General features: G+C 45.2%; 1 protein-coding gene across 14 annotated transcripts in view; it reads right to left on the bottom strand.

The window, feature by feature from the left end:
- Positions 1-27,842, bottom strand: part of MICAL2 (microtubule associated monooxygenase, calponin and LIM domain containing 2) — a 162,840-nt gene that overhangs the window by 16,130 nt on the left and 118,868 nt on the right. For 13 of the 14 annotated variants that reach the window (XM_080593239.1, XM_080593243.1, XM_080593242.1 and 10 more), the window contains 5 exons: positions 17,770-17,956; positions 14,795-14,967; positions 12,748-12,822; positions 7,664-7,761; positions 4,098-5,442 (listed from right to left, as the gene is read on the bottom strand). In XM_080593239.1, coding sequence (XP_080449365.1) covers positions 4,098-5,442; positions 7,664-7,761; positions 12,748-12,822; positions 14,795-14,967; positions 17,770-17,956 — 1,878 coding nt within the window. Of the gene's footprint in view, positions 1-4,097; positions 5,443-7,663; positions 7,762-12,747; positions 12,823-14,794; positions 14,968-17,769; positions 17,957-27,842 lie in introns of those variants that run through there. The other variant, XM_080593234.1, reaches the window with a different exon arrangement.

Below are 27,842 nucleotides of genomic sequence, written 5' to 3' on the forward strand. Positions count from 1 at the left end.
TGCCTTGTTTCTCCCCACGCAACCAAACATTTGCGGTAAGTACCCCGTGGTCACACCACCGGTGAAATCAAATTCCATAATATGCAGTCTGCAAACCTTCCAGGGAGCCCCAGCAGGGCTGGCCACACAAGCAATTACACACTCCTGTTCTTCTCTCAGCTCTGGGAATAAATGATTGCTTCCCTGTGTCCTCCTCTTTGAGCAATATCAATAATTTAAACAGCATTACAAGGTCTAGAAGAAAAGCAGCCTGCTGTAACACGAGGGCACCTGCCTCCTCCTTGGGACTGCAACTCAAGAGCTGTGTTCCTTTCGGGAACTGAGAGAGGGCCACTGACTTCTCCAAGGACTTCCAGCAAGACCCATCTCACGAGCATGAGGAAGCCAATGTCAGGGCATGGAATTGAGTTATGTCCACAGACCTGCCAGTGCCTATTGGCTATGGAGAACTAAGCGTTAGCACCTTGTTCTGCAGAGAAAAGCCATTTAAATTGCTCCAAAACAGCTCAACAGCCTGTTAAGGGATGCTGCACACACATTTCCAGCATACCTGACTTACAGCTGTCAAATCACAGGGAACTGAACATTGGTATTGAATCTGACAGCATTACAGAATACATTTCAAAGTAGAAAATTGGAAGAAACCTCCAATTCTTGATATTGGGGCTTGGTATCTTCACATACATATGTCATATAAGATAAATTGCATCTGTAAACTACAGTTCCTCACACCTTGGTAATCTAAGGGTGGGTCTCAAAGACACTTTGCCTTGGCCTAATAGCCTTGGCACTGAATGCCATCAGCAGTAAAACCCTCACTGCATTCTGTAGGAACAACTGGACCAAAGTCCAGTGCTTTTGCAAATCCTTTTCAACATATAAATCCAGGCTACTGGTTTTGCTAGGAAACTTGAGATCCTCTGAACAGAGAGGGAGGTGTCATAAGGAAAGGTGTAAAAGGTTACAGCTTCTGTTGGAGGGAAAAGCACTCCTGATTGTCCTGGAGATTTAGAGGAAAAAAACACCTCTGGTGAAACTCTGTACATCACAGCTCACCTCTGCTTCCTGGAGTGGTTTTGTATCGCAGTAATGACTGCAGTCTAAATACACAGAAATTCTTGGAACAGGAACTATTTTTATAACAGCATTTTTATAACATGATGTTACAGTAATCTGTTGGCTTTGTCTGTAAGTGTCCGGGATTGCATATTTTTATAAGGTTGGTGGAGTTAATCATTGCCTCTCTGAGTACTTCAGTGTTTTACAGAAAAGAAAGGCTAAAGGACATATCTCTTAGGGCACTGGTGTCCCAAAACAGACAAGAATTTGCATGAAGTAGGAGTTGAAAAGAAAGGCCTGCAGAAATCAATTGGCTGTTTGGTTCCATATCTCCACTTTTCCACAGATTTTTCACGTGGTCTTAGGCATGCAATTTAATTTTGTATTGTTTCAGATCCCTAAAATATAAAATCACTGAAATAAGAGTGTCCTAGATGACATGAATACTGCAGTCACAAAGACTTTCAATGGTACAAAGATGCAGTAATGGGAACCATGTACAAACCTAAAATATTTGTAAGCAATCCCTAAAAGTGCACAAAACCAGCAAAGCAAGATCATAAAACATCTGATTTTCTTGTCATCTAAACTGGTAATTCTGCTTAATAAAATGAGCCATGTAAACAACCGCAGTCATAAATCGTCATAACAACTCTGATCTACTCTAAGGGACAATTCTAAAAATGTATTCGTGTGAATTCAGCTCAATCAGTGACAAAAAATATTCCTTCTGTTTCTTCATGACTGTCAAAAAGCAAACCCTGAGTCACAAACAGCTACCAATAAACCACCACCTTTGTGAAACCACCACCTTCAGAAGGTCTGTCTGTGAGTCAAAGCTAACCTAAACCCTGGATCTACTACTGCGGCTCATTGCAGATGTACCTTACAGATGGCTACCACATACACACAACACTAAGAGAAGGCAGACACTAAGCTGACTGCAACTCTCTCATGCAACCTGGTTTGGCTCTCTTTAAACTGTTTTTTTTGTTTGTTTGTTTGTTTTTTCCTGTGGTATTAAAGATTTTTAGTACTTGTAAGTAAGACAGCTCCTTGGCATTTTTATTTTTTTAATTTCAAAAGGGCAAGATGGCTTAAGTGAGATCAGTTAGTCATCCGATTGATCAATTTTATTGATATTTTTTATTTTTTTTATTTTTAACTGCAGATTGGAACCCAAAGGTGGAATCAAGCAACAACAACAACGAAGCCTCAATGATATTTCTGCAGCAAATCAAAAATCCAGTATTGCACCTACAAACCTCTGTATGGCTGTTTGGGAACACCTGTGTATTCTACAGGCAAACTTACATAGGATTTTTTTCAAATCAATCTCTCACTGAAATCAGTGCATAAACCCCCACTGCTTCAGTAAGAATTGTCCTAGGTCCTGCACAGGCAGATCTCTGCACAGCCCCAAATTTCTAAGCAGCGCTGAGCAAAAGCCAAGCATGGGCAAATGGCTAGATCAAAGCTGTATTTTTTAATTTTTCACAGACTTTGCAATGCCCATATTCTATAACTATAGTAACTTAATAATTCCTCTTTTGGCTTGCACAGCAGAGGAATGCAGCACATTATTAAATCATCCTTTGTTCAAAATTTTTAAAATCTAAATAAAGTATAATATTATTCAAACCTAAGAACATTTTCCATTTTAGTAGGAACAAAACATATCAGTTGTTGTAATACATTTACTTAAGAGCAAGTCAACTTGGCTTAGTCTACGGGTGATGTTATAGACTCAGAAAAAGCCTTTCGTTTGAGACCATAGTGCGAAAAGTGTGAACACTAGCAACTCTCTGTGGCTTCAGAGCAGTCCTTTGCATCCTCTGGCTCAATAGGAAAGCCTGGTTTTGCAAGTTGTTGGATAAAGGAGCCTCCAAGAACCTGATCCAAAAGTTCAGGAATGAGAGCGGGAGTTATTCTATTTATTTCAATGAGTTTCACATCAAGTTCTGAAGCAGAAAGGTTACAAAAAGGATCTGGCAGCTCAAGGAGAGCATTTCAGCGACTTTGCTTACGCTCCATTCCTTGTACATGCATTATTTTATACACAAATTGTTATTTTAATGCTGAGTTTGGGTCATAATTTAATAAAGTAAGGCACAAATGGGTATGCCAATAAAATTCAATAGGTTATTGAGTTAAAAAACTGTGCCTTTCTGTAGTGGGCTTTTGGAAAGATGGATTATAGAGAAAGACAGGTGGGTGTCTCTCTCATACTTCATATTTTATACCTTAAACTGTGCTGCACTTAATTCTTTCTGAGCCTATGCTTAGATTAATTTGGTTGCGCTTTGTATGACATCAATATTTCTTAGACTCATCTGCAACTTTAATATTAAGCTTGCTCTTGCAAGCAAACATGAAAATCAATACCTTTTAATCACTGCCCAAACAGACTCTCAAATCGGTTAGAGCAGGTCGGTAAGGTGCTAATTCCTTGCAAACAAAAGAACAAGGGGATATCAGTGACACCACATAGCTCCCAAAAGCATGCCTATAGTTCGGTCACTAAGGCAGCAGGCAGAACTGAAGAGACACCTGCTGAGAAAGCAGATACACAAAGCAAAGCTTCTTCCTACTGCAGCTTTATTTCTACAATATCTGAACTTGTCATGGAGAGGATAGCAAACATACTCCACATGGCACTGAAGCTTCCGGTGCTAATCCTTCCACTTGCCTGCTTTTCTCCCCTTTTCACAATGCACTCAGAGTCACAGAAGCAACTGCTCTGCATCCCTTTCTGCCCCATTGCTCCTTCTACATCAGCAAGTATGTTTTCCTGTCCCAAACACATTTGAACATTAGTGAACAGCAGACCAAACTTGGGTCCAACATGCTGTCTGTGCTCTGCTCTGACAACATCTTTAATTCCTAATTCTTAACCAAAGATACATTTATTAAATCTTCATATGTAGACAGTAACTCTAAGTTAAACATAAAATACAACAGAAATGGGGTTGCATGATAGTACATCGATCTTTTAAATGTTAAATGCTTGCAATAAACAATTCCATTCAGGTCCCCACCTGCAGAAGGAAAATGTAGCCTGTCTTCTGCAGAACGGTCCCTCACGAAAGGCAGAGATGACACAAGGAAATTCCCTTCTCTTTCACGAACCTTACTTCTCAGTCTATCAAAAAGTGACCCAAGACTACTCTTCTGTGTGGAATCATCCAGATTGTCCCTGGGAGTGTTCTTGGATTCCCGAGATGAAGCAAGGAGGTACTTCTCGTTACAGGTAAATACATCATCCCTGGGAGCCACTGGAGGAGTCTCTTTAAAGGTAAACTTTTCTAAGAGTCCTGGGACATCCTCCATCCTAGTGCAAGGTGATTTCTGAGGTATACCAGTGGTCCTGGAAGGCCTGCTGTGTGGACTGTAGACTGGGAAGAATAGCTCCTTGGTGTATTCACTTGGAGATATTTCTTCAGAGCTGACAGAAAAATTAGATGGAGTTGAGAGAGAATTGCAAGTAATTCCTAAATATTCTCCAGCCTGCTTCCCAGTTTTAAGCTCCTGTGGCTGACTGTTATTTGCTCTGTCGTTATTACTGTTCCTTTGGCTTAGGGAATAGCCAGGAGTACTGGGGAAGCTGAAGTAAACTAGTTCTGAAGAGGCTTTGGATTTGCTGTCTGAGTCCTGCTTTAGTCCTTCTGTAGATAAGGTTAGAGGCTCCAAAATGGACCTCTTGATTGCATTGGCAATGAGCCTCAGTGGTGATTTTGGCTGGCCAGCTGTAGGCGCCTTGGCAGCTGTGTCTGGATTCTTCAGAGCACCTTTCATGTCAACTGGCAAAGCTGGTGGTACATCATCTGCAAATAAGAGAGGCAAATGACGAGATTGTTTGAACACACCTTTTCTCCAGTCAGTATCCTTCTCCTCTGAAATCCCCGGCACTCCTTTGTTTTGATACTGCAGCCTGGTTCCACCTAAGTCTACCCCATTTGACTCATACAACATAGGTTGCTGTTCTGTGCAAAGCACCAGCCTCTTTTTTGCCTCCTTTAATTCTTGCTCAAACTTTTCTTCTGGGTGCCTTGTATTTTTCTCATCTTTTTCTTTCAAACGGAGAGATGGCAGCACTTTGGCATTCCTGTTAAAACCTTGTGATTCAGAGGTGTAATTCTGTTTGTTTTCATTCCAGCTCTGGCCTGTACATGTCCCATTGTCACAATCTATATCTTCAGGCTCCAAAAACTCATCAGCCAGCTTCCCATTACCACAAGGGATCTGTGGAGAACCTCTGGCTCTGCTCTGAAATGGACAATGAGGCACGTAGAGATGGACATCTTCACTCATCTCTCTGACTTCTTTTCTTTGAGATACTGGGCTGTAGGTTTGGACATGTCCTCTTGTAACTTCTGGTGGTTTCTTGTAAGAAGTCAACCGTCAAGTGTAAGAAAAAAAGATAATTGTGGTGTTAGAAAAATATAGTTTACTGTATCTTTTATTTTATATAATATTTTAATCAATTTCAATCTTAACATGATACTAATAATCATAATTTTTTATATATAGATACACACACATACATAGATAGATGACAATACAATAAGAAAAAAAAAGAAAGCTTTTCTCCCTAAAGGGATAATATTTACCTAGGAAAGGAGATCTAATATTCTACGGGAAGTTTTAATAGTCTGCAAATAATGTAATTCATACTAAGAATCTGTCATATCTTTATGAATCACCTTTAATGTTTTCCTTGGAAAGCAAGAGTCCTATCTACAGGAAAATACACAAAAGTCAATCTGCTCCATTCTCCTGTGTACATTTCAGTTGCATCATGTTACAGTTTACAGCAAGCACAAGAGGCCATAATCCATCCTCTCCAACTGCTCTTATAATATTGTATGCTCACATGGTGCAGGTACAAATGAATGAAGTGACCCAGAAATAATGGTAAAATGCAAGATGGTAGTTTAAACAATTCAATTAGTTCTCTTTTATGATTATTTTTCCTTTGGTGAAGATTTAAATTAATTACTCCAATCACTGAAACATTCTGCTGTAGACAGTAACAAGAATAAGCGCCCACATTACCTATCCAACAGACCAAAACTACAGGTCTTTTCCTTCTTAAAAGGGGGCATTTTATCCTCAATGCTATGAGATAACAGATGGCTAGAAGATTTAATTCCTGTTTCCACTTCTACACCAGATTCCCAAATTCAAATGGGTAAAGCCATTAATCTGACTTCTCATTTCCTAGATGCATAGCAAGTCGCATAGGAAGTAAGGTAATAATGATTACTCTCTGCTTAGTAGTTGTATTTGATGACTGAAATTAACACTGGCCAGGATCTCAGACAAAAACATGAGAAACACCAATAAATGAATAAACACCCACTTAATGTTTCTTTAGAGTAAGAGAAAGGCCACCAAGCGATGTGTGTCAAGTGGAAATCGCAGCATGGCCTCATCTCTCCTTGTGTACAGCACAGCCAGGCAGCATTGTGCTGCTCTGCTCTCCGGGGACGCTTCCTTCCTGGCCCTATTGTCCTGGACCGGATTTCAGCTAGCACCATGGATGTTGAAGACTTGATTTTTTTGGAAGGCAGACCCTGAGGTCAAGCAATTTTTATCACTTTAACCCAAGGGCGAGGACAGCAGGCTAGGACACAGAGGACTTGGCCTGGCTCCGAGTCAGGGGGACGGACTGTGCTCTGCTCAGGACTGTTGGTCATGACTTCTGCTACAGTGTCATGCTTGCAACAGGCCCACCCTTCCTCATCCTTAAAAAGCAGAAACTACAAAAGGAAGCCTAGGACTTGTAGGAACCTGAAGATGCTCCTGAGCTGTGGGAGGTGTAGAGTCAAGAGCTTGCTGTGAATTAGGAACAGAAGTCTTCTGCCCATTGGATGCTAGTGGTAAACATCAGATGCACACATACATCTAAGGGCACTAGCAGCCTAAAATCTCCCTGTCTCCTTTGCTAGGTTTCCTCTGGCCAGTGCTATGCAACTGCTTACTTGACACCTCACCTCAGCTCTCAGATCTGCTCTCCAAGACCAGTGCTCGCACTTGCCTCTCGTCCCACAGCTAAGCACAGCAACAGAGGGAGCATTTAAGCCATCTGGATGTGATACCCTCTTACTGCCCCCATGCTGACACGTGTCCTTGCCCAACACACACCACCTGAAGACCCACCTCCCATCCAGACCTATGAGCATATGGTTAGACCAACAGCTAGCTCAGGAGCACCAAGAGCCAGAGATCTGGGGTTTGCTCTCCATTGAGAAAAAAAACTGTGGCACAAAGCAAATGCCAGTGGCAACTAAGCCCTGTGCTGTGAAGGAAGCCTACATATTGGCTGACACAAGAGGTTAGTGTCCAAATCTCAGCATGATCAAAGTCTTAGTCTCACAGAACGCAAATGTTACTTAGCCATGTGATTTGGGAACGGTTATACCAATCAGAGCATCAAAGTCTCTTTCCTATGTATAACACAGGCATAACTCCAACTTTTGCTGGTTACTGAGAGGACCAAAACTATTTAAAAGAGTAGAGGATGCTCAGACAAGCCTGCTACAAGCAGACAAGTCCCAACAGTAGTAGTGCTTGTGCTACTCTGATCAATTCTCCTTCATACCTGTGTTTGGAACTGATCCTCTCCGAGATCACATTGACAGCTGGATGAGCTCTCCTTCCATTGTAGCCCAGGTTTCTTGTTAGAAAGCAGAGGGAAATCTGCCAAAAAACACCACCACCACATTTTTACTATCATATTCACATTATTATCTTAAATAAAATTCACAATTAAAGAACGACAATAAAAAGTTAGAGTCATCTGGATACAGTTTTACCCTGAAGAGCTGACCTACAGTAATGAAGTTTATAGCCCCACTTACATATGTATGCACACTATACAAAACACATACTGACATTTTCAGCAGTGAACCTGAATTTATTCTACTTTTTGTCTAAATGAAGTGAAGCATCTTGTGAGTTACAGGAAACTTTCTGGAAAAAGCCTCTTTAAAGCGCTTTCAGACCTTAAAAATAGAGACGGTAAAAACAACCATCTATTTCTGAAGCCTTAGTTCTGAAAAATGAAGAGAAGTGTATGGGTTCTGAGAGGGCTGGCTAAAGAGAAAGAAATGAGAAATGCAACCATCTACATGCAGTAAAAACAGAATTAATTCCCTTCTCTTAAATTGGGCTAAGGGGCAGCATGCTGTAGGATCTTCAAGGATGAGGCAAGGTAATTCATTACTATAGGCCTTGAACCAAAACTTAGTTGCTAGAAGAAAAAGCAGGTGGATAACTTGCACCTGAATGGAGTCAGCAGAACTCTCTAATATTTGTGTGTGAGAGAATTGGACATAATAAATAGTATTTGGATGAAAGAAAAGTACACCTCAGCCAAGACATTACCACATCAAGTTTTGACATGAGAAGTCTATTTATAGCTGAATTATCAACTCCAAAACCCAATTAACAGTTCTGAAACCCACAAAGGTTCCCAGTGCAAACTCTGCTTCTTCTATACACAGATAAAAGCTCCAACGGGACAAAAGCAACACACCGGAAAGATGGAATTCATCTCCTACACATGGACTTTAGAAAAGGGAAGCCAGGGAAAGGATCCTATTTTCCTTTCCTCTCACCCTTTTGTTCCCAATCTTGATGCAATTTGTTACTCTTAGTCGAGAATTGAGGGAAACGATGAGCTGGAGTTCATTAAAGCACTCCTGTAGGAAACAGTACTGAGGGGTTGAACTGAAACAAAGCCAGCTTTGTCACTCAGTTAAAAAGGACATCACAACTCTGATCTGCTGCTGGTCTTGCTTTCTTTTTCTTTTGGCAATGAGTTTTCAGGAAGACAGCGAGAAAGAGAGTGAGAAAGAAAAAGCACCCTTCAAATCATTTCAGGCACATTGAGAAAGTCCAGTAATGGTCCTCTAAGAAAACGTCATCAAACTTGAGCTCTTCCATCTTCACTTTCACAGCATACCTCACCCTCCCCCAGTTCTCACTCCCAGTACCAACACAACTCCTCTCCCACTGCCACATGTCCCAGGCCGCCTGCAGAGCTATGACATTCCCACCCCATCCCCAGATCACCTGGCTAACACGGGAGGACTCTGATCCAGCCGAAGTTTCTGAGGTTTTCTGCAATTCCAGAAACAACTATCTCATAGTTCCTCTTTTGCTGTGATACCTCTGGGGCGCACAGCGTGCGGATGGAAATCCTCCTGCAGGTCCTGGGGTTGCTCCATCCAGGGGCTGCCCTCAGACCACAGGGGTCATCCCGCCCCCCCACCCCCCACCCCCAGGCACCTGGTAATGAGACTGGGGGGAGAAGCAGCATCCCAGCGTGGCCTTTCCATTACCACGTGTAACAGAGAAAATTACTTTTTTTCTTCTATGCAGCCCCAGGGGTCTGTGGGACAGCAGCACACACCGCGGCAGCTCACAGGGGTGCATTACTGCACAAGGACAGGGCAGCACAAGCGAGAGCAGCACTTAGCACAAAGTCCCAGCGTGTTGCCTTGCACAGAGATGATTGACTTATTCCAGCTGAGGCTCTGAAGCTATATTTGCAGCTTCACGTTAAAAACATGTTATTAGGAAAAACAAAACAAAACAAAACAAATCCTTAGGGCATTACCAAAATCTACTTGGCCTAAAAGCTCCTCGTGGTGACCAAGACAACAAATAAGAGCGTGGCGCTGTCTGTGGCTGCAAGACAGGAATTACAGATTTTGAAAGGCAATATCCTGCCCTGAATCTTTCAGCCAATATAGAAATGACACCAATTTCCTTTCCTTGGCTGCACACCTCATGCTGTTTATGAAACATACGTGTTTTGGGAAATAAGTCTGAAAAGGACACAGATTTTTCTTTAATGTGATTGATGATTATATGAGTTCTTGTAACTAAGTGGATTAAATACAGAAACTAAGACTTACAGTGTTCCTCCAGAGAGTAAAAAATGCCTCTATTCTGTTCCCAGTATATGCTGAATGTACTTTACACCTCATTTTAAAAGTATACTTGAGGTTCAGACACATTCATGTAGCATGTAGCTTTCCTCTCAAAGACTTCTAGCTCCCTCTAGAGCCCTTCGGAGGCGTTAATAAAATGATGAGAAAATTAATTGGCAAACAATTAAGTAATACACTTGCTGAGAACAAGCTGAAAATTAATCGAAATTACGAGTTACCCCTGGTCTTTCCTTCTTTCCTTTCACAGTCTGTCTTTTTTCCCCTCATATCTGGAATAAGCACCATTTTTGTTGGATTTTTTAAGAACTGAGATCAACTAAGGAACAATTTTAAATCTAAGCTTTCAGTAAATTCAACACTTGATGTATACGCCAATCCCCACAGTGTTTCACAGTGCTCAAAGACAGCCCTGAGGCTGACAGATGCCACAAGATTTTTTGAGAGCACCCTGCCCTGCTGGCCCATCCTGGGCAGAGGACAGCCCTCCTCTGGGGTAGGACGCCCACCTAGCTGCTCCAGGGAGGTCCTGCAGAGAGCGGCGAGTCCTTCTCTGCACCTTGGAGGTACAGCCAGTCCCAGGGAATGTCGCCCCATCAAGGCCTTTCTGCCTGTCCATCTGCCACAGCTGCCTCTCCGAGGACAGACTTCGGGGTGTGATGGTTTGCTGAAGTCCAACTTGGTGGGAGCATCTTCTACGGACCATGAAATAGCCCCATGTGTCCTCTACTGATATTTAGTGAATTATCCCAGATGTGGCAACAGAAGCCTTTAAGGGACCATGAAGTCCATTGTGAAAGTGTTCGTGTGCAGCTAAGGGCATCTGACATAGTTGTAAGGCTGGTGCCAAGACAGAGGGATGCATCTTGCCCCCTTTTTTGAGATATATAAAAAAAATCTTCCTATAACGGATACTTGCAAATAATCTTGAAGCTTCTTTCTGCAGTAAAACCAAGCAAGCCAGGATACCTCTGCTTGAACATTGGTCCCATAATTAGCACAGGCATCCTATGAGCTCTGTCCTGAAACAAGAAACTTCTCCAAAGGCAGCTGAGACTCTGAGCAGCTACAGAAATCCCCCACAGAGGGCAGAGTTGCAGAGGGAAGCTGAGGTGGGGCGACTCTCACCACCGGTTCCCAAAAGCCAGCTGTCTGCACGCCTAGAGACTGTGGCACTCAGTCACATGCACAAACCCCTTCTTTCCACCGCTATGTATTTATGCTTTATACTTATGGGCTGTCAACAGCCCAGTCTAACAGATACAACTGTTTCTGAACAAGTTTTGGGAAGACTTGAGGTGCTGGTAAATGCGCCCAGCTCCACACCACTATCAATAATCCTGCAAGTACCAGTGAGTCCCAGGGGACTCAGGAGAGGTGCAGCATGCAGCTGCGGAGGGGCTGTGTTGAGGCGGGCAGGCAGCCATGCTACAAGCAGCAGAGGTGTGACTGGGAACACATCTGGCTTATCTCGGGGACACAGCTCAGGAGGAAGATCACTTTGACACCACCCTGGCTGCGAGGAGTGACCACCCTGCGTTTTGCAAGTGAATCGCGCACAGACCTGATCGCTATTGAGCTCAGTACATTCCTGTTTGAGTCCCTTGGGCAGAGATAGGTCAGCCTAAATCAAGTGAAACTGTCAGAGGAGAAGAACCAGTAATGCTCATTTGGGGAGGGCTGTTAGTACTCCTTCCTCTTCAGTAAACAGAAACATCACCTGTTTTTTCAGCAAATGGTAGAGGATATGCAAATAGGCACCTCCAGAAGCACGTCTGGTATGCAGTGCTCAAAATATTAGACCTATTGATACACTGAACCAAAAGCAATCAGTGCACGTAGGTCTAAGGGCAGAATACACGCTCTGTGATATAAGCACACCTTATTGGCTGAGAAATTAGAGCTTAGCATACACAGTTATGGCAGACATAACTTGCCAGCACTACTCCTTTTGCAGATGCCTATGCAGGGCCACGACCAAGAGCACATTCACACAAGGCCCCACAGCTCCCGTTGTGGGAAAGAGAATTGAAATGCCACTTCTGAAACCCCACCAGTGCTGAGCTCATCCAACACACGTGCACAGACAGCACCCACACTGGAGAGGGAACAGGAGAACTCGGCACCCCTAGCTCCTGCAGCCCCAGGCTCCAGCCTCCCGGAAGACAGCTGCTGGGGATGGGGTGCCTCCACTCGCCACCTGCCTCTCCTCGCCCACTCTGTGTGGCCACAGGCTTCAGACTGGTTTGGGGCAGGTGCGTTGAAATGGCAGTGTTTGCATAAAAGCGCACATGGACAGATATACAGTATTGTGAGGTTTTGTCTCTCCTGTACAAAAGCCTGGATTACATAGAGTTGTTAACTTGTCATAGAGTCATTGGTGGATTTACTTAATGGTTTATTCTCTGGTAGCTATGGTGGTAAAAGAGTAGGAGATATAATAGGAATTAGATATGGACAGATAGATGATGTATGGATTACCTTATTAGTCACAAAGATAGGTAATAACCTATGGAGCAATCACATGAAAAAGGAATTTGATCCTTTCAGGACAGGAAAGTGAAAAAAAGAAAGATTTGTTGTGTTTTAGCTCTCTTGTCTCCTTACCTCATGAGTCAAAATCACAAAAACTTTTAAAGAAAAGGACAGGGAGAAATTGACATTTAAGGGAAAAAAAAAACAGGAGACTGCAAGTGGAAGATGCAATCTCTTCTTGGGCTGTACTCACTTGTTTGGATTTTTCTTCTCCAATTCTGATACTTAGTTAACGCAGTGGAGTGAAAGCTGTTGGCTCTCTGTAGTGCTAAACAGAAACAGGAGAGAGATGTCGTTAGCTAGCACAGCACAAGCCAGAGAACAAAACCATAGCTCCCCATTCCCTGCCAGGCTGCGCAGCGCCCAAGCACCATGGCAGCACCAGAGCAGCCCCAGGAGAGGCTCCCCTCATGCTGGTGCTGTTTTCCCATGTGCCTGCCCGCTGCACCTCATGTCAGCAAAAGCGGGACAGGAGAAAGCCAGGGCTGGGTCATAGTGGTTCAAAAGTAGCGCTCCAGACAGGTGTTCCGAGGGGAAGCCTGCCTCTGCCTTTGAAACAAGGCCTTTTTATTCAGGAGTCCATTTAAATCGCCTTGTAAAACCCCCCTCTTTTCTGTTCCAATTAGAAATGCATAGAAGGGCATGGGGGTAGTGAGGGACTGGAAGAAATGAATGCTGATGGCTCTTCATTGCAGCAAAATCATTTCTCAGCTCTTCCATCACTGAGGCACAGCCTGGCAGAAGGCTCCTTGCACAAGGAAGGAAGCCAGATCCTTACAGCAGCCCTTTCAGTGCTGCCCAAACCTCATGCCAAGGCACTTTGGGTGATGATGAATCAAAGGACTTGGACATTTTAGCACCACATAGACCTCTTGTATAAAAATCTGCCAGGAATGCCTAGAACATTGTGGTGTTTAACATCACCCTTTTATTTTAAATATGAGATTAAGTCAGTATACCACATTGAAATCCAGGAACTCTATTCATGTCTAACAGGCTTTGGAAACTCACCCCTGTTCAGGCACCAATGAGATCTGAAATAAAAGCTGGTTTCGACAAAGCCTTTTCCACACAGAGAGGAGTGATAACACCAGATGTAATTAACAAATGCAAAATACCGTCAAGTTTCTCAGAGTCCAGCCATAAGCTGTCAGCATGTGGGAGGATCTGAGAATGCAGACATAAATCAATGCTGCACATAAGGCTGCAAGCAGAGAGCTTTTGGGGGGAGAACCCCAAAAAACAGTTTTGCACATCTGCACACACCATCCAGACAGCTGCTCCCTTGCTCCACCTGCATTTTGCATCAGCATGACTGCTCTTGCCCAAAAGCGCAGAGCAGCTTTAGTGCAGGTCTGTGCCTGTAGCACCACAGCTGCCAGCTCAGGACGCGCATGCAGGCCCACACTGCTCTGCCTGGGGGAGAAACCCAGCAGAGCATGAGCCTGGCAAAGCTCTGGGGATGCTTTCTGAAGCAGAAGGTCCACCATAGCTTCAACATGTCACCATGTAGTCCTAAAACATGGCAGTCCTCGCTTCCTGCAGCTGCACGTCTTTGGTTGTTTTTAGTCCACCTTTTAGGCCTGACTTCCAGCTCCAGAAAGGAGTTTCCAGTTGGAGGCAGACTGCTCCTAAACCTCTTGCTGCCTCCCTAGCAGCTATATCCTTTCCTCAGTGTGCTTTCTGTAGACACGAATAGCTCAAGCAGCTACTAAGTATAAACTGAACAGAGCAAAGCACTCCAGTGCTTCCAAAAATCACCCTTAGCCAACGTCACAGATATTGCACAGGCTGCTAGTAACAGTCCAGTGTTTTACTGGTGGGAAAGCACCCACCTGGCACTGCAAGCTGGGCAGGAAGCACAGCTCCTCCAGGTCCCCGTGCAGCATGACACCGCTGCATCAGCCAAGGTGGGCAGAGCAAGGCACTGCTCCGGCAGCTGCCCATGCCACAGGAGCAAACCACCCAGCAGTGGCTCTGAGCAAACTTTCACTCTGAGCATTTTAGTGCCACCTGCTGCATAAGTGTTTAAGATTCAACCAGCGAGTAAAGAAGAAAGGAGCTTGTAAAATACTGTTACATCATCCAAAAGGCAGAAATCCCCCCAAATGAAGACACTTAAGAGGTAAAACCTGGCCACATTGCTGGCAGCAGCCTCCAGTTCAAAACCTCCCCCTCAATGCTGACTTCAGCCCCTGGGAGAGGCCACGGGCATTCCCCTGGGCAGGGATACTGCTTACCATCAGCAACTTTGGATGTTTTGTGGCTTTCCTCTGGCACCACAGGGCTCCTGGAGAGTGATGCCCACCGCCGGGGGGGGCTTGGACAGGCAGGGAGCTCCAGCAGCGAGGTCTCTCCTTCACCCACCTCAGAGTTGGAGGAATCACCGTTAAAATCAGACTCCAGCTCAGAGCTACGGGGAAAAGAAGGAGAGATGGGAAGAAAGTGGGACATTTCAGAAGGCACATATTCCTGTAAGATTTCTGCTACCCAGATTCATACCCATGATCACTGTGTTCAGCACAAAACCTGAAGTCAACCTGCCACAAAGAGAGCTCTGGCTTTCTCCCACGTGCCTGGTGACAGGACGAGGGGGAATGGGCTAAAGTTGTGGCAGGGGAGGTTTAGGTTGGATATTAGGAAGAACTTCTTTACCGAAAGGGTTGTTAGGCATTGGAATGGGCTGCCCAGGGAAGTGGTTGAGTTGCCATCCCTGGAGGTCTTTAAGAGACGTTTAGATGCAGCCCTTAGTGATATGGTTTAGTGGAGGACTTGTTAGTGTTAGGTCAGAGGTTGGACTAGGTGATCTTGGAGGTATCTTCCAACCTAGACGATTCTGTGATTCTGCGAAACACAGCAGTGAGCCACTGGGACAGCTCCTTGCACAGCAAGTACAAGGAGGGACCATAGATCACCACATAGGCAAGTTTTGGAGTCTCCTTCCTTAAATGTAATTAAACGCATGCCACAAAAACACATACTCAGAGTCACACATGTTGTGACCTTGCCTCTGGGTGGGAGAATAACCTTTGCAGGTGGTTATTAGTCCTTTTTTACGATAATAAGGGGATTTCTTTAAAGGCCAAACTGTAAGGAACATGCACTTTTAGGCCTTCTGATGTGACCGCATTCCCAGTGTCATAAACAAGTCTGCCACCATATGACTTGGCCCATTTTTAATGAAAACAATACTGCTAAACCAATTGATAGATTTATTGTGATGATTAATAGCTCTACTTTGAAAAGAGGAGCTTATCCTATGAGTAGTCCTGTTGGTGTGGCAGGAGAAAGCTGCGTCACATTTACATAGTGCTGCCTTGTAGAAAGTACAGATTCATTGTAACAGCCACAAGACAGAGACACACAACAGGAGGAAAAAGCGCTAAAGGAAAGGCAGTGTTTGGGTACCGCTGCCTGCCAGCAGTGGCTGGAATAAAATCTCTCAGGTTAGGCAACAAATTTCTGATGGCTTGATTTTGTGCCTGGAGCAGGGAGTAACCCTTGACCAGATCAGATGTTGGCTGCAGACAGTATAAAGCTAGTGCACGTGCCATACACGTAGCACTGACCAGTCCTGTACCTCTGCTTCACCCAGCTCAAACTGGTACTGGGAGACCTTGGACGTAGTTAGTTCTCTGGTTGCGGTATATATACATTTTTATATATATATATATGAACTCTTTGATAGTTGGGATCACTTCTGGATTGCGATCACACGGAGGTTGGGCAGAGTGCCACGCAAAAGAAAAAGACATGCCATTAATACTGATAGACACATTTCTGTTTTAAAAGAGCAAATGTTTATTTCCCTTGGCTGGCAAGGATGTAAGTGCTGCAGGATGAGGCTTGTCCTCTGATCACTGCTTGATAGGCAGTCATTATTCACAAGTACCTAAAGCATGAATTGAAAAGCTATTTTACCGAGCTAATCATTTTTCCTGCCCCATGCTCACTCAGACCTTGCAATATCATTTGTCACTTGCTATTTCGCTCATCCCCCCCTTGTTAGGCGATGGCTCACCAGCAGGAGCAGCACAAGCACATGGTCCCCAAACGAAGGCAGTGAGAGAGGCTGGCACAGGCTATCCTGGTGACAGCGGCAGTGTCAGCTGGGACAGGGACCGGGGCCTCTCTGTGAACATGGGACTGTCACAGCTGGAGGAAATGGATCTGATCCCTCAGATCAGGGGGATGAGCTGGCTCCCATCTCTGCATGCTGCCCAAGTGCAACAGGCATGAAGAGCCTCAGGGCATTAGCGTGGGTAGGAGCAGGCACTCTGCAGCAAGCCACTATATGGCAGCGAGATCTCTCCAACAGACAGGAAACATTTCCCCAAGCTCTCCTTTCCTTGCAGGAAGGAAGGAGCCCCAGCAGAGAGTGATCCTGTCCCCAAAGAATATCCAAACACATGCGGTGGAGCACAAATGTTATTTAAAACCTCCCAAAGGGAACAGCATAAAGTTTAATTTCAAAAAGTGTTACCTTCCACAGCCTATACACAACACCATGAATAGGTGTTTGAAGGGCTTCAAGATTCTAAGTGAGTTTCCTCACATAGTAATAGCTCTCTGTTTGCAACAGCTGGCTTTGGGTTGGCTTTTTTTTTTTTTTTTTTTTTTAATTCTCAGTAAGGAAAACTACTTTACTTGAAAGACACCAATCTAATCATTATTATGGCTGGAATGAACTCCCACAGAATCCCACCCAAAAATACCTAATATATTCTAAATTTACACAGAGATCAGACTTCCCTGGACAGCTCTCCAAGAGTCACAGGATTTTGGATGTCTTTGGGATGGGCAGGCTATCAAACATCCAGAGAGGCACTCGGGTTGTGGAGCTGCCCCGTGGTACCCAGGTAGCAGGCAACCACACCACAGGATGCACCTTTGCCACAACACACCCACTGCCCTAATCCCTGAACTGACATTTTTTGGAAAACAAATAGCTGAACCTGGGTTGATTGGGGTAAATATTTTTCTCTCTGACTCAGGCCCCTGTGTGGGATGCAAATGTTTGAAGATTTCCTGCAAAATGAGTCATATGTCTTGGGGGATTTATGGTTGTGGTAAAGAACAATTGTTTTTTTCTGAGAGGTTTTCCTTTTTTCTCTTCCCTCCCTCAGCTGTATGTGCTATACTTTTCATCAGTGCTGCAGAAAAAAAAAAAATCAGGCTTTTTTGTTTTTAAAGGCCTATTTGTAATTTCAACTACCTGCTTGCATCACTGGTGACTATGACTCGAATAGCAAGGAGGTTGTGCTCTGTCATTTCCTCCTCAGGGATGACCCTCACGGTGGTCCACTCTGGAGAAGGTGACCAGTTTTCCAAGTTGTGGCACTCCAGGATGCTCTTTGCCTTCTTCAGAGAGGTGGGCTCATCGGCCACGGGCTGGCAGCAGCCTAGGAAAAGTACAAAAGTGATAGCAGCGCATTAGGGGTGAGCCAAAGTCAGGAAGCCCATGGGGAAAGACCTTGGCCTCTCCTTTGGGTGGTCCTTGGCCACTGGCAGTGGTTTCTGGGAGCACCAGCAGCCCTGCAGGGTGAGACCAGGTCTGAAAGTTGGGCTTTGTGGTACGAGCCTGCTGGTGTTCACCAACTGGGACACAAATAGATAGAAATGGAAGCAGGACAGGAGGCTTGGAGCAGTGATTCCCCACCCATCACTGCAGCTCTCCCTGGTCTGCTTTGGAGCAGACGCATTGCAGCCACACATCCTGCACCGTACCCGCTTTGACCTTGGCCAGGTCGCTTGGCCTGTCCCTCGCTGTCCCCTCCCTCTGCTGAGCTGTGATACCAGGTCTCCAAAACAGGCTGTGGCAGCAGGGCTACACCTTGACTTTGCACAATTCAAGCAGCCACCAGTCTGTCCTGCCTCTCCCCCCACCACCAAAAAGAAAACTGGTGCACTTAGCTTCTGCATTTCTTCTCTCTCTCTTTTTTTTTTTTTTTTTTTTGTGCTAGCCCCCTTCTATATACAAAAATAACGACCAGCACCAGAAGCCCAGCTGCTAGTGGTGAGGGTGTCTGCTGTACAAGTACAGGTCTTGCTGTGGCTGGCTGAAATTCCCTTGCTTGTGCTCACAGAATGAGCAAAATGGCTTTGCAGTGTTGGTTTTTTTTTTATATTACTGTTTTACTGACTATGCTTTTCCCAAGCACCACAGAGCACTGCAGTTTTCAAAAGGCTGTGGTGAGCTCTGGTTTTTCATGCTTCATAAAAGCCAATGTACTTTCTTGGCTTGAAAACTCCTCAAGACTTCACTGCTCACAGGAGGCTCTCTTTAATTCCCCTACCGGTGCGTGCGAGCAGCCAGGTGGGCAGGAGGAGCAGCTCACCGCTGCACCATGAGGAGAGGCTCCTGCGCCAAGCCCCTGGGGTGCAGGGGAGCTGCCCCAGAGCTGCTCTCCAGGAAGAGATCCTGCCAGGCAATTTGTAAAATACAGGCCTCCGCATGGCTCAGGGTAACCTTCTCCCTAAAAGCTGCTGCGTTAATGTGAAAATCAGAGCAAACAAAACCTAACAAAAGCTTGCCAGCTGTACCCATGATGGCAATAAGCAGTGCCCGAGGTCACAGCAAGTGGCAATGGAGAGGTTTCTCTGTTCCTTCAGCACCCATAGGCTGTTCAATGAACTGCCTGCCAAGAAACTTCTTGCCATTTGCTTGTAGGCTCAGCGTGTGTTCCCTCCCCCATCCCCTGTATTAACGGTTTTCCCCCACCACAATGCCAGGAAAGAGGATAAAACATTTTTATGACTAACACGCACAGCTGTAGAACACCAAAACCCATGGACAGACAGACAGACTACCCAAACCAATTACCAGCACAGTTCCCGAATACGTACACATTCCAAGTTAACCAGTCCCTTTGCAACAGCCTGCCACACACCCACATTGTAAGTGACAAGCACAACGGACATGGCTGGTGCAGGACCTCAGGACGTTGCCTGGGCCAGCTGTGCCTCAAGCACCGTCAAATGGGAACCGTCTGCTGAGGGAGGTACATTTCTGTGCCACCTCTTCTAAGGCACCGCAGTGCTCTCCAGTTTGAATTGTACAGCAGAAGCTGGTTTTCTCAGGCATCTGCTAAATGGCTGAGTCCTTTGTGAACACAATAATCTTACATTTGTAGCTGTACTAATCAGATTTAAGATTAGCATCCTGTCTTAAGAATCAAAACCACTCCTTACTAATTTATTTAGTCAATGTTTGCACTGTGACATATGAAGCTGAATAAACTAGGTTGCAGTCAACCCCATAAACCTGGGCTGTCTCAGCGCTTCCGTGAACAGGACACCCACTTGTGCGTGTTAACCCAAACACTGGGTTACAAACCCCATGGGACATTTGAAACAATGGGAGCTGCTGCTGCAGTTTCACACAGCAGGACTGCTCCTTGGGTAACCGGCTTGTATAAATGCAGAGGGGCCCTAAATGTCCAAGGGTCTGGGGCTTTGTAGGTTCTGATGGCACTACACAATTTTACTGGGCTCTCCTAAAACATAGCGCTTGGGCCCTGAACCTTGCCATGACAAAACGCAGCCGCATGGAGTGCTTGGAGCTCTTGCACAGGGCAGATTTCAGTCCTAAAGAACAAAAAGGAACTGAGTACAAGCGCCAGCAACAAGCTGTTGGTGGATTCGTGTAAACACCACAGAAGGAGAGCAGTGGCCAATTCAAACAAAAGCCTGGACACTGCACAGACCTGAACCCACATGTTAATTATTACCAGCACTGCCACAGTAACACAAACAAATCAAATGGGGCATCAGCTCCACCACTGAGGAGCTGTTGCTGTCATTAATTTTAAAGGTAATTTTAAAGGAGTATCATAAAGAAGATGAAAATTATCTGATACAAATGAGAAATTTAAAAATAAATCTGGAACTTCTTTAAAGCACTTTTTTTTAGGGGGGGTGGGGGGGTGGAAGAAGGTCTGTGTGAACAAGTTTCTCCCAAGTCAGCGCAAAGGCTGAGTGTTTACACAAAGGTGAGGCACACACTTGTGCTCCTGAGCAGATGCAAGGTTAGCAGCAGCAGCCCTCCTTGTGGAGCCTCATGGGAGGTTAGCTGTGCTCACTCGGGAGATCAGCTGAATTGTTCAGCACTTCTGGGCTCACAGCAGCCCCCCTTGTGCTCTGGGGAAACTCAAGTTCTTGCAGAAGGACTGAGGTAGACATTCAGCTCCCAATTCCAAAGTGAAAATTCCCACGTAAGCCCCTGGATACCTGAATTTGCTAGTGCTTAAGTCCTCTCAGAGACCCACGCCTGTACATGCCACGCTATCCCACTTCTTCACTAGAAGAGATTAAAATGGCCTTACTGCCGTTCCCAAATGGAAAGGGGCACGGGGGCAGACTAAGCCCTGTGCCTGGGGCAACTGGTGAGGCTGTGGGACCCTGTGGGCTGCCAGTGCTCCTGCTCAGGTCAGATTTCCTCCCCAGGACAGGAGACTTTCTACTAGCAGCTAAAAAACTGAGTCAGAAGAATTGAACTTTATAAGATAAACACACGCAATGCAAAAGCTAAAGGGGCATCCGGTCTCCAGGACGGAAAAGGGCACAGCCCCCACTCTACTGCCAATGTCAACTGGTGCTGTGCCACTGACCTCCATTGGCTGCACTAGATGTTATCAGAGAGAGAGACAAGTCGTCAGGGAACAGACTCTCAAAATAGCATTCACATCAGATCTGACTTCACTTCCATCACACTTACTTTAGATTTCCCAACATCCTTCCTACTATCTTCTGTTTCAGTGTGGCGAAGACCTCTAGCAGTGAGCATGCATTCTCCACAGTCACAGTTTAAGCTGTAGCCCTTACTAATCCTTTGTCAAAACGTTTAATTAATTTATCCAGGGGGTTACAGGCAAGCTATGCACGTGGAAGATGTTAATCTTGTGCTAGCGGACACCAAAGCAAATGTATCACATGCAGGGACAGACAGGGCACACCACGACTGGCCAGTTACAAGTGGAATTGTCCTACTGACTCATGTTAGAGTACTTTAGGTGGTCAAATTCCCTAAACTAGCCAGTGCAAGCAAGCCAAGGAGCTAATGTGCTAATCTCTAGCCCCTCACATGCCCTTCAGTGTTTTTCTGTGAGGGGGCACAGACAGGCAAGCGAGCAGGACAGTGCTCCTGCCTCCGCTCAGCGAGCAGCAGCAGGTGCTCTGCAGCACGCACGGCTGGGTGCTTGAACTGTTTGATGCCCTTGCACAACAGTAACTTGCTGCCTGAAGGGCTGCTGGCGTTGAGAGAATTTAAGTTTTCCATTCCTTATGCTACTGGCATCCAGACAGTGCTGTCCTGGCACTCTGTTTTGTGACACCACCACCCTTGTCATTAACAAGGGCAATGGTACTCATCTGTGCAGTTTCGGAGGCCTGGGACACCTTGGTGGCTTGACAGCTGGTGGTACAGGAGGGACCTGGCCCAAAGCAAGGGCTTAGAAGGGCTTTGCCTGCCACAGCAATGAGAGCAGCTCTGTGGTATCATGAAACCAGCCCACTCACACCTTCCTTTTTTTTTTTTTTAAAACAGCAAGATGAAACCATATGCCTCAAGTCAAGAGTGGAGCCAGCCTTGGCTGAAGCACTCAGGCTGATGGCTGCAGTTTGCCACCAGCCCACAGCAAACACAGAAGATGAGGCTGTTCTCACCATTTACTGAGGGAATCAACTACTCTATGTGCTGTGGATGGCAGTCTACTGGGAAATGTGTTGCCCACCCGGACAAAGACTGGAATGGGTTTATTCACTTCAGTACCAAACTGAAGCCCAGCAGAACAAAAGCAATTTTTTCCCACTTCAGGAAAAACCTGACGCTATGCTCAGGTGATGTGGATTCAGTTTCTCAGTTTTCAACTTTTCTAAACAAAACAAAAAAAGTTATTTTAGAGGAATTTTCTAAAAGATACAGAAGCCCAAGTCCAACTCAAAACAGTGAAACATCTATTTTAACTTCTCTATCCACTGCTGTCCCTGTTCACAACAACAATCCTCCTTTCCCTGCTTTTCCATGGTTGCCAGCACAGAAGGCAACTGAAGGGTTTGGGAAGTAGTCCTTTATGCTGAGTTACAACTAGAAAACACAATGCATTGATCTAAAGCCTGTCTATATGGAAAAGATTTTGCAATGCATTTTATAATGCAGAACACCACTCAAAACCAAAACACTGGCATATTAACTTCAGCAGTAAGAGCTCAATTCAGATAATAATCCCCACAAAGAGTTGGCCAATTTTAGCAGCTTTGTGTCCTGGGAGCAGCAGCATCTCCACACACAAGCTCTACCGTTGGTGTCCTCAGTGCAAGTGTCTCTCCTCAGTCAAAGCTTTTCTGATCAGAGCTCCTGACTGACTTGCATTGAGAGTAAATAACATGGCTGTAGCGCTGTTGTTGTTTTAAATACAAATGATGGAGACTAGCTGCCTTCAGTTTTTTAAACAATAGTAATACAGTCAGCAACTGAAACAGAACAATTCTACATTCATCTGACCCTCCCACTCCAACAGGATGAAAAAATTGGATCAACAATTTCTCCTTTGTCTGTACTTCAAAACCTCCCTCATCATCCCCACACTGGGAGAGAAACAAGTGTTTTCCTTACAGTGAAAGGATTTAGCTAAATTGCATGGTAAGTGAGCCATGTCCCCACAGCTTGTTCTGAGGGCTCACAGCCAGATCAGTGCTCACTGGAAGGTCAGGGCTGTTTAAAACAGGCTTGGCCAAACAGTCCATGCAGACCCTATGGACAGATTCAGATCTCTTTCCAGAAAACAAACAAAAAAAACACTTCTACTCTCCATTAAGTGTCTTGCCAGGTTTTCTCAATTCCATGTTTTTCCAGTCAGCCAAAGGACCAGCTCACTCTTGCATTTCAAACAGCCCCATCAGTCTCAAATGAGTCTGTACAGCCGGTGAAGGACGAAGACATCACAGTATCTCTGCAACACTGGAAGGTTTACAAAACGTGGATAGAGGCTTGACTTTAGCTCCACAGGAGTCAAAGGATCAAGGAGTACAAATACTTGTTATTTTCTCGCAGCACCAGTAATCCAAACACCACAACCATTTACTAAATGAGGGTAAATTAGTGATAACGTTTTGACAGTATGGCCTTTGACAGTTTGACCTTCAGAGCTAGTTCAGCCAGCTACTGGCTCCAGGGTGGTGGATTTGCAAGAATTCACCTGTCAGACCATAGCGACTGTGGCTAAGCAGTCAGCAGGGCTGGTTCTTTGGTAATGGCCTGTTTCTAACTGGTTATCAAATCTGAGGAACAAACTGCAGCTTGCTTATTGCTCAGCAATAATTACGTTCCTCTAATCAGGAACATAACAAAGCTTTTGGAGGTCCTCATACGCAGCAGCACTGAGGAGAGCCATCCCGCCATGCCACAGGAGCGACCTCCCTGCATGCAAGTGCAGCATCACCACAAGATCACTGTGACTGCAATTCTCCCCACTACAGGCCTAAAATATTCAGATGCTTACAGAACAACATCCAGTGATGATGCCAGCACCACATCCTAAGAAACATTTTTGCCTTTTTCAGTTGCTTTTTGTAACAGCGTCCCCAGTGGCCTGGAGGGTTTTTGAAAACTCAAATTTCAGAGCTGTTTACTGCTATTCTGTGACCAACAAAAAAACTGAGAGTGGTCCAACCTCAGGCAATCTCCCCTCTGCTACTGTAAAGCAGGTGAATGAGTCACTGTGTTTCTCTTCCCAGTCACAAAGGCTGTGCCAACACAGCAGCGATTTCCGTGTGGTGGGGTACTGAGTTACGTGCTGGTGTCTCAGCCATGTTGCGTCAGCTCAGCTCTGCGGAGAGGCACAGACAATTGTTGCCAGACAATGCCAGCTAATGGTGCATCTGCAGTCAGTTTTGCTTAGCTGAGGGAAACACATCAGTCCTGTGACAGGCACACATACGGAGCCCCTGCAGAAACCTATTGGGAACTATGTGCCACCACACACAGGGCAGAGGAGAGGCCCCTTCCAGAGGGGCCATCTGCACCCTCTGTGACTATCATTTATTAAGGTGTCAATCACTCCAACATCTGAGTGTCCCCACCAATAAAGCTGGGGCCAACAGACAGGCAGCAGCAGCAGTTACTCACAGTAGCATGTCCCATCTGACAAGGCAGCCTGGCTCTCTGCATGGGCTGTTGCTCCTGAGCCACCTGTCAAACTAGCAGCAGGCAGAACGCATTACTGCAACTGACAAGGAGATGACAGGGGCTCAGGGTCCAGCCAAATTTGGGCAGAGCCAAGCACCCGCTGTGGGTAGCTGGGCTGTACAGGCCATTCCCTCTCCCTATGGAGAGGGGGCACATACGTGTGCCACTCACAGTGGCACAAAGCCCAAATAACAACCTCCTCCCCACAGACAGCACAGGGCCAGCCGCCTCAGCCACCAGCTGGCTGCTAAGTTTTATCGGCTTTGCTTCAGAGCTGCTGCTTTGCATGTGCCTCCGCCTGTGTTGGGACAAAAGTGGTCAGATGCCCCACTGAACCCATCTGAAAAAAATACAAACCAAGCCAGCTGCAGCAGCCAGCAAATCAAGTCAATGCTTTTGTGCCATAAGCAACTGAAAGTGTTCATGTTTATCCACCCTCCTCATCTTCAACTGGTCTTAAATTGTGAGAGGGAAATTCATTTTTAAGCAAGATATGGTGGTATTTCTCAGCTAAGACAAGTCAGACCAAATGAGAGTCATGCACAAGCAGAAAGGGGGAGTAAGCCTTACTGAGCTAACCAGAGTATAAATATGTCAACTAATACAAACTTGGGAAACATCCCTGAAGGCAGATAAAAAACAAAATACAGAAACAGAGACCGAAAAACTTCTAAATGGTATCAACCTCTCCTCTGGGGGCACAAAACTCCCAGTATGCTGGCGGCCAGCAAATAAGCTCCTACATGGAGCCTTGTCCAGAAAACACCTCGTGATTGCCCTGACTGCTCATATCCAGAGCAGTGATATCTTAGAGCCCTGCCCATGTTGTGAATCTGTGTGAGAGCCTTGTTTGGGGAGAGGAAGGAGGAAACCTACTGGAATCAGGTGTCACAACCTGTATTTGGGATATGATGTATTGGCACCTCTGACACATCACGTGTTTGTGACTCACTGAAGCCTGTGGAACAGGAGCAGTACTTACCCAGAGCTGTCACAGCAATTCAGTAATGGCAAAGGGCTTTCAAACCTTCAGATGAAAGGCACTAAAATCCCAGGTGCTGCTGCTGTTATTGTGCCGAAAAGCACGAGCTACTGCTGCACTCCTGTGACAGGGACAAGGTTTGGATGAGCTCAGCTGTCACCTCGCCACCTGGCTGCCAGCCCTCCCAAAGCCAGGGCAGTAGTGCTCAGGGAATAGACCTTTCTCTCACTGAAGCACAAAGCTAACAGATAAAACCCTTCACTGAAGAAGTAACTTGCACTTGCCCACCCCTCCTGCAAAAAACACCGAATCTCAGCTTGCTCAGTGCCTCCCCCCCCATAGGACCTCAGCCTAGCTTGCTGGCAATCCTGAGGCTTTTAGCCTGCCATTAAACTGTGTCAACCTATAATTCATTCACAGGATGAGAGGACTCTGCCTGGCCTTGTATGGAGCTGCTGACTAAGGCAATGACATGAATAAATAATTTTGAAGTGGAGTTACTCATAAACATAGGCAGCTCCGATGGTGAAAGCAAATACCAGTTGGCAACAAAAACTGACATTAAGAAATTCAGTCAGCAGACCACAAATTGATTTGTAGCACACCCAACACACATTAACTGTCTCTCTAGCTTCTTACTGTATAATATACCCCCCAAAATCATTTATGGGTCCTGCTTAGAGTACATCAGTGCTTTAAGCAAGCTGCAGGGGCAAAAGGAAGGTGTCTTCAGTACTGTGGAAGCACAGTTGAAATGAACCAAGCAAGCACAGGGATGAGATACAGAGAAAAAAGTAGTCACCAGGGAAACCCAGCCCATGTGGGACTGTGAGATGGGAACACAATGAACTATGACACCTTCAGCTTGCTTAGGCCTTCGTCTTGCTGTAATACGCTGGCTACCAGCCCACAATGGAGCAAAACCCCAGCTCAAGCCTATTATAACCTCAGCTGAGCCCCGTTGCCTCTGCTTCAAAACATGCAAGGCTGAATGAGAGCATTGCCTGCATTAGAGCTCAAAACCAGACACATCACATTGAGGTATTTCAGATCCACCCTAGAGGGCTATAGGGCTTCTAACAGGATTCCCAGACTCATGTCCTGTATTTATCAAACTTCAATTTTTCATCACACCCAAGAAACCACCAGTTAGACTGCCGTCCTTGAAAAAGGACTTCAGTAAGAGTTATGTTTGACATTTCACAGGTTTCAGTTCTTCCCACCTGTCTATTCCTTTTTACTTCTGCTTGTTTCATTTGTCTATAGAATTCAATTCCATGTTATTGCGTCTAACAAATGGCAAAAAACAAAACCAGCCTGCTCTCCTGTTTCTGTGGAGGGGTACACTGCTCTCAGCGGAAGCGGGGCCATATTACCTGCCTGGCTTCCAACCACTGCTACCTGCAAATGCTTTTGTGCTGCCCATCCCCAGGCCCTGGGGAAGAAGGGGCTTTTCCACCACCTTCTCCTCCTGTCCCCACACCAGCAGCGCATCTTCTCCTCTTCCCCTGTGGACCCAGGCCAGAATCTACACATGTTCTTCAGCATCAAAGCACTTTTTCAAAGCATCCATTACTTACTTGATGAGCAGACACTTCTGAATTCAGGAACAAAATATAACCAGGGAGCTTGAAGTACAAAGCAAGACAGAGCCCAAAGAACACAATGTTTGAATGCATCCAGGATGGTGCATGTTAACACTAATACAAACTATGCAAAAATTAATACAGAGATAAAGGAAAAAGCAACTAACTGAAAACCTATTAGATATATTGAATTTTTATATTTATGGAAATTTGCTTCTCAAAAAAAACCACACAACAACACTACTGTGATAAGATTTTCTATAAATTTTAGAGCAATTGTATATTTTATCAGAGCAATCTGTGTTAGTCTGGTATATTAATGCATATTATAATTGCAAATTCAGAGCACAGCCTCAATGGTGTAAGTCTCTGGAGTGATCAGCAATTTAATGCCTGCTAAAATAATATTTTTCTTTACACAAAGATTCTAAGCACCAAAAACCTTAGCATAAAATATGAATTAATTCCTGCAGAACAAATGCTGAAAGAACAAATGCAAGAACGCAGTAGCATGCAAATTGCTTTGTAATTTCACA

This window comes from Anser brachyrhynchus, assembly GCF_964034855.1.
Source record: "Anser brachyrhynchus genome assembly, chromosome: 5".
In the NCBI taxonomy this organism is placed as follows: Eukaryota; Metazoa; Chordata; class Aves; order Anseriformes; family Anatidae; genus Anser; species Anser brachyrhynchus.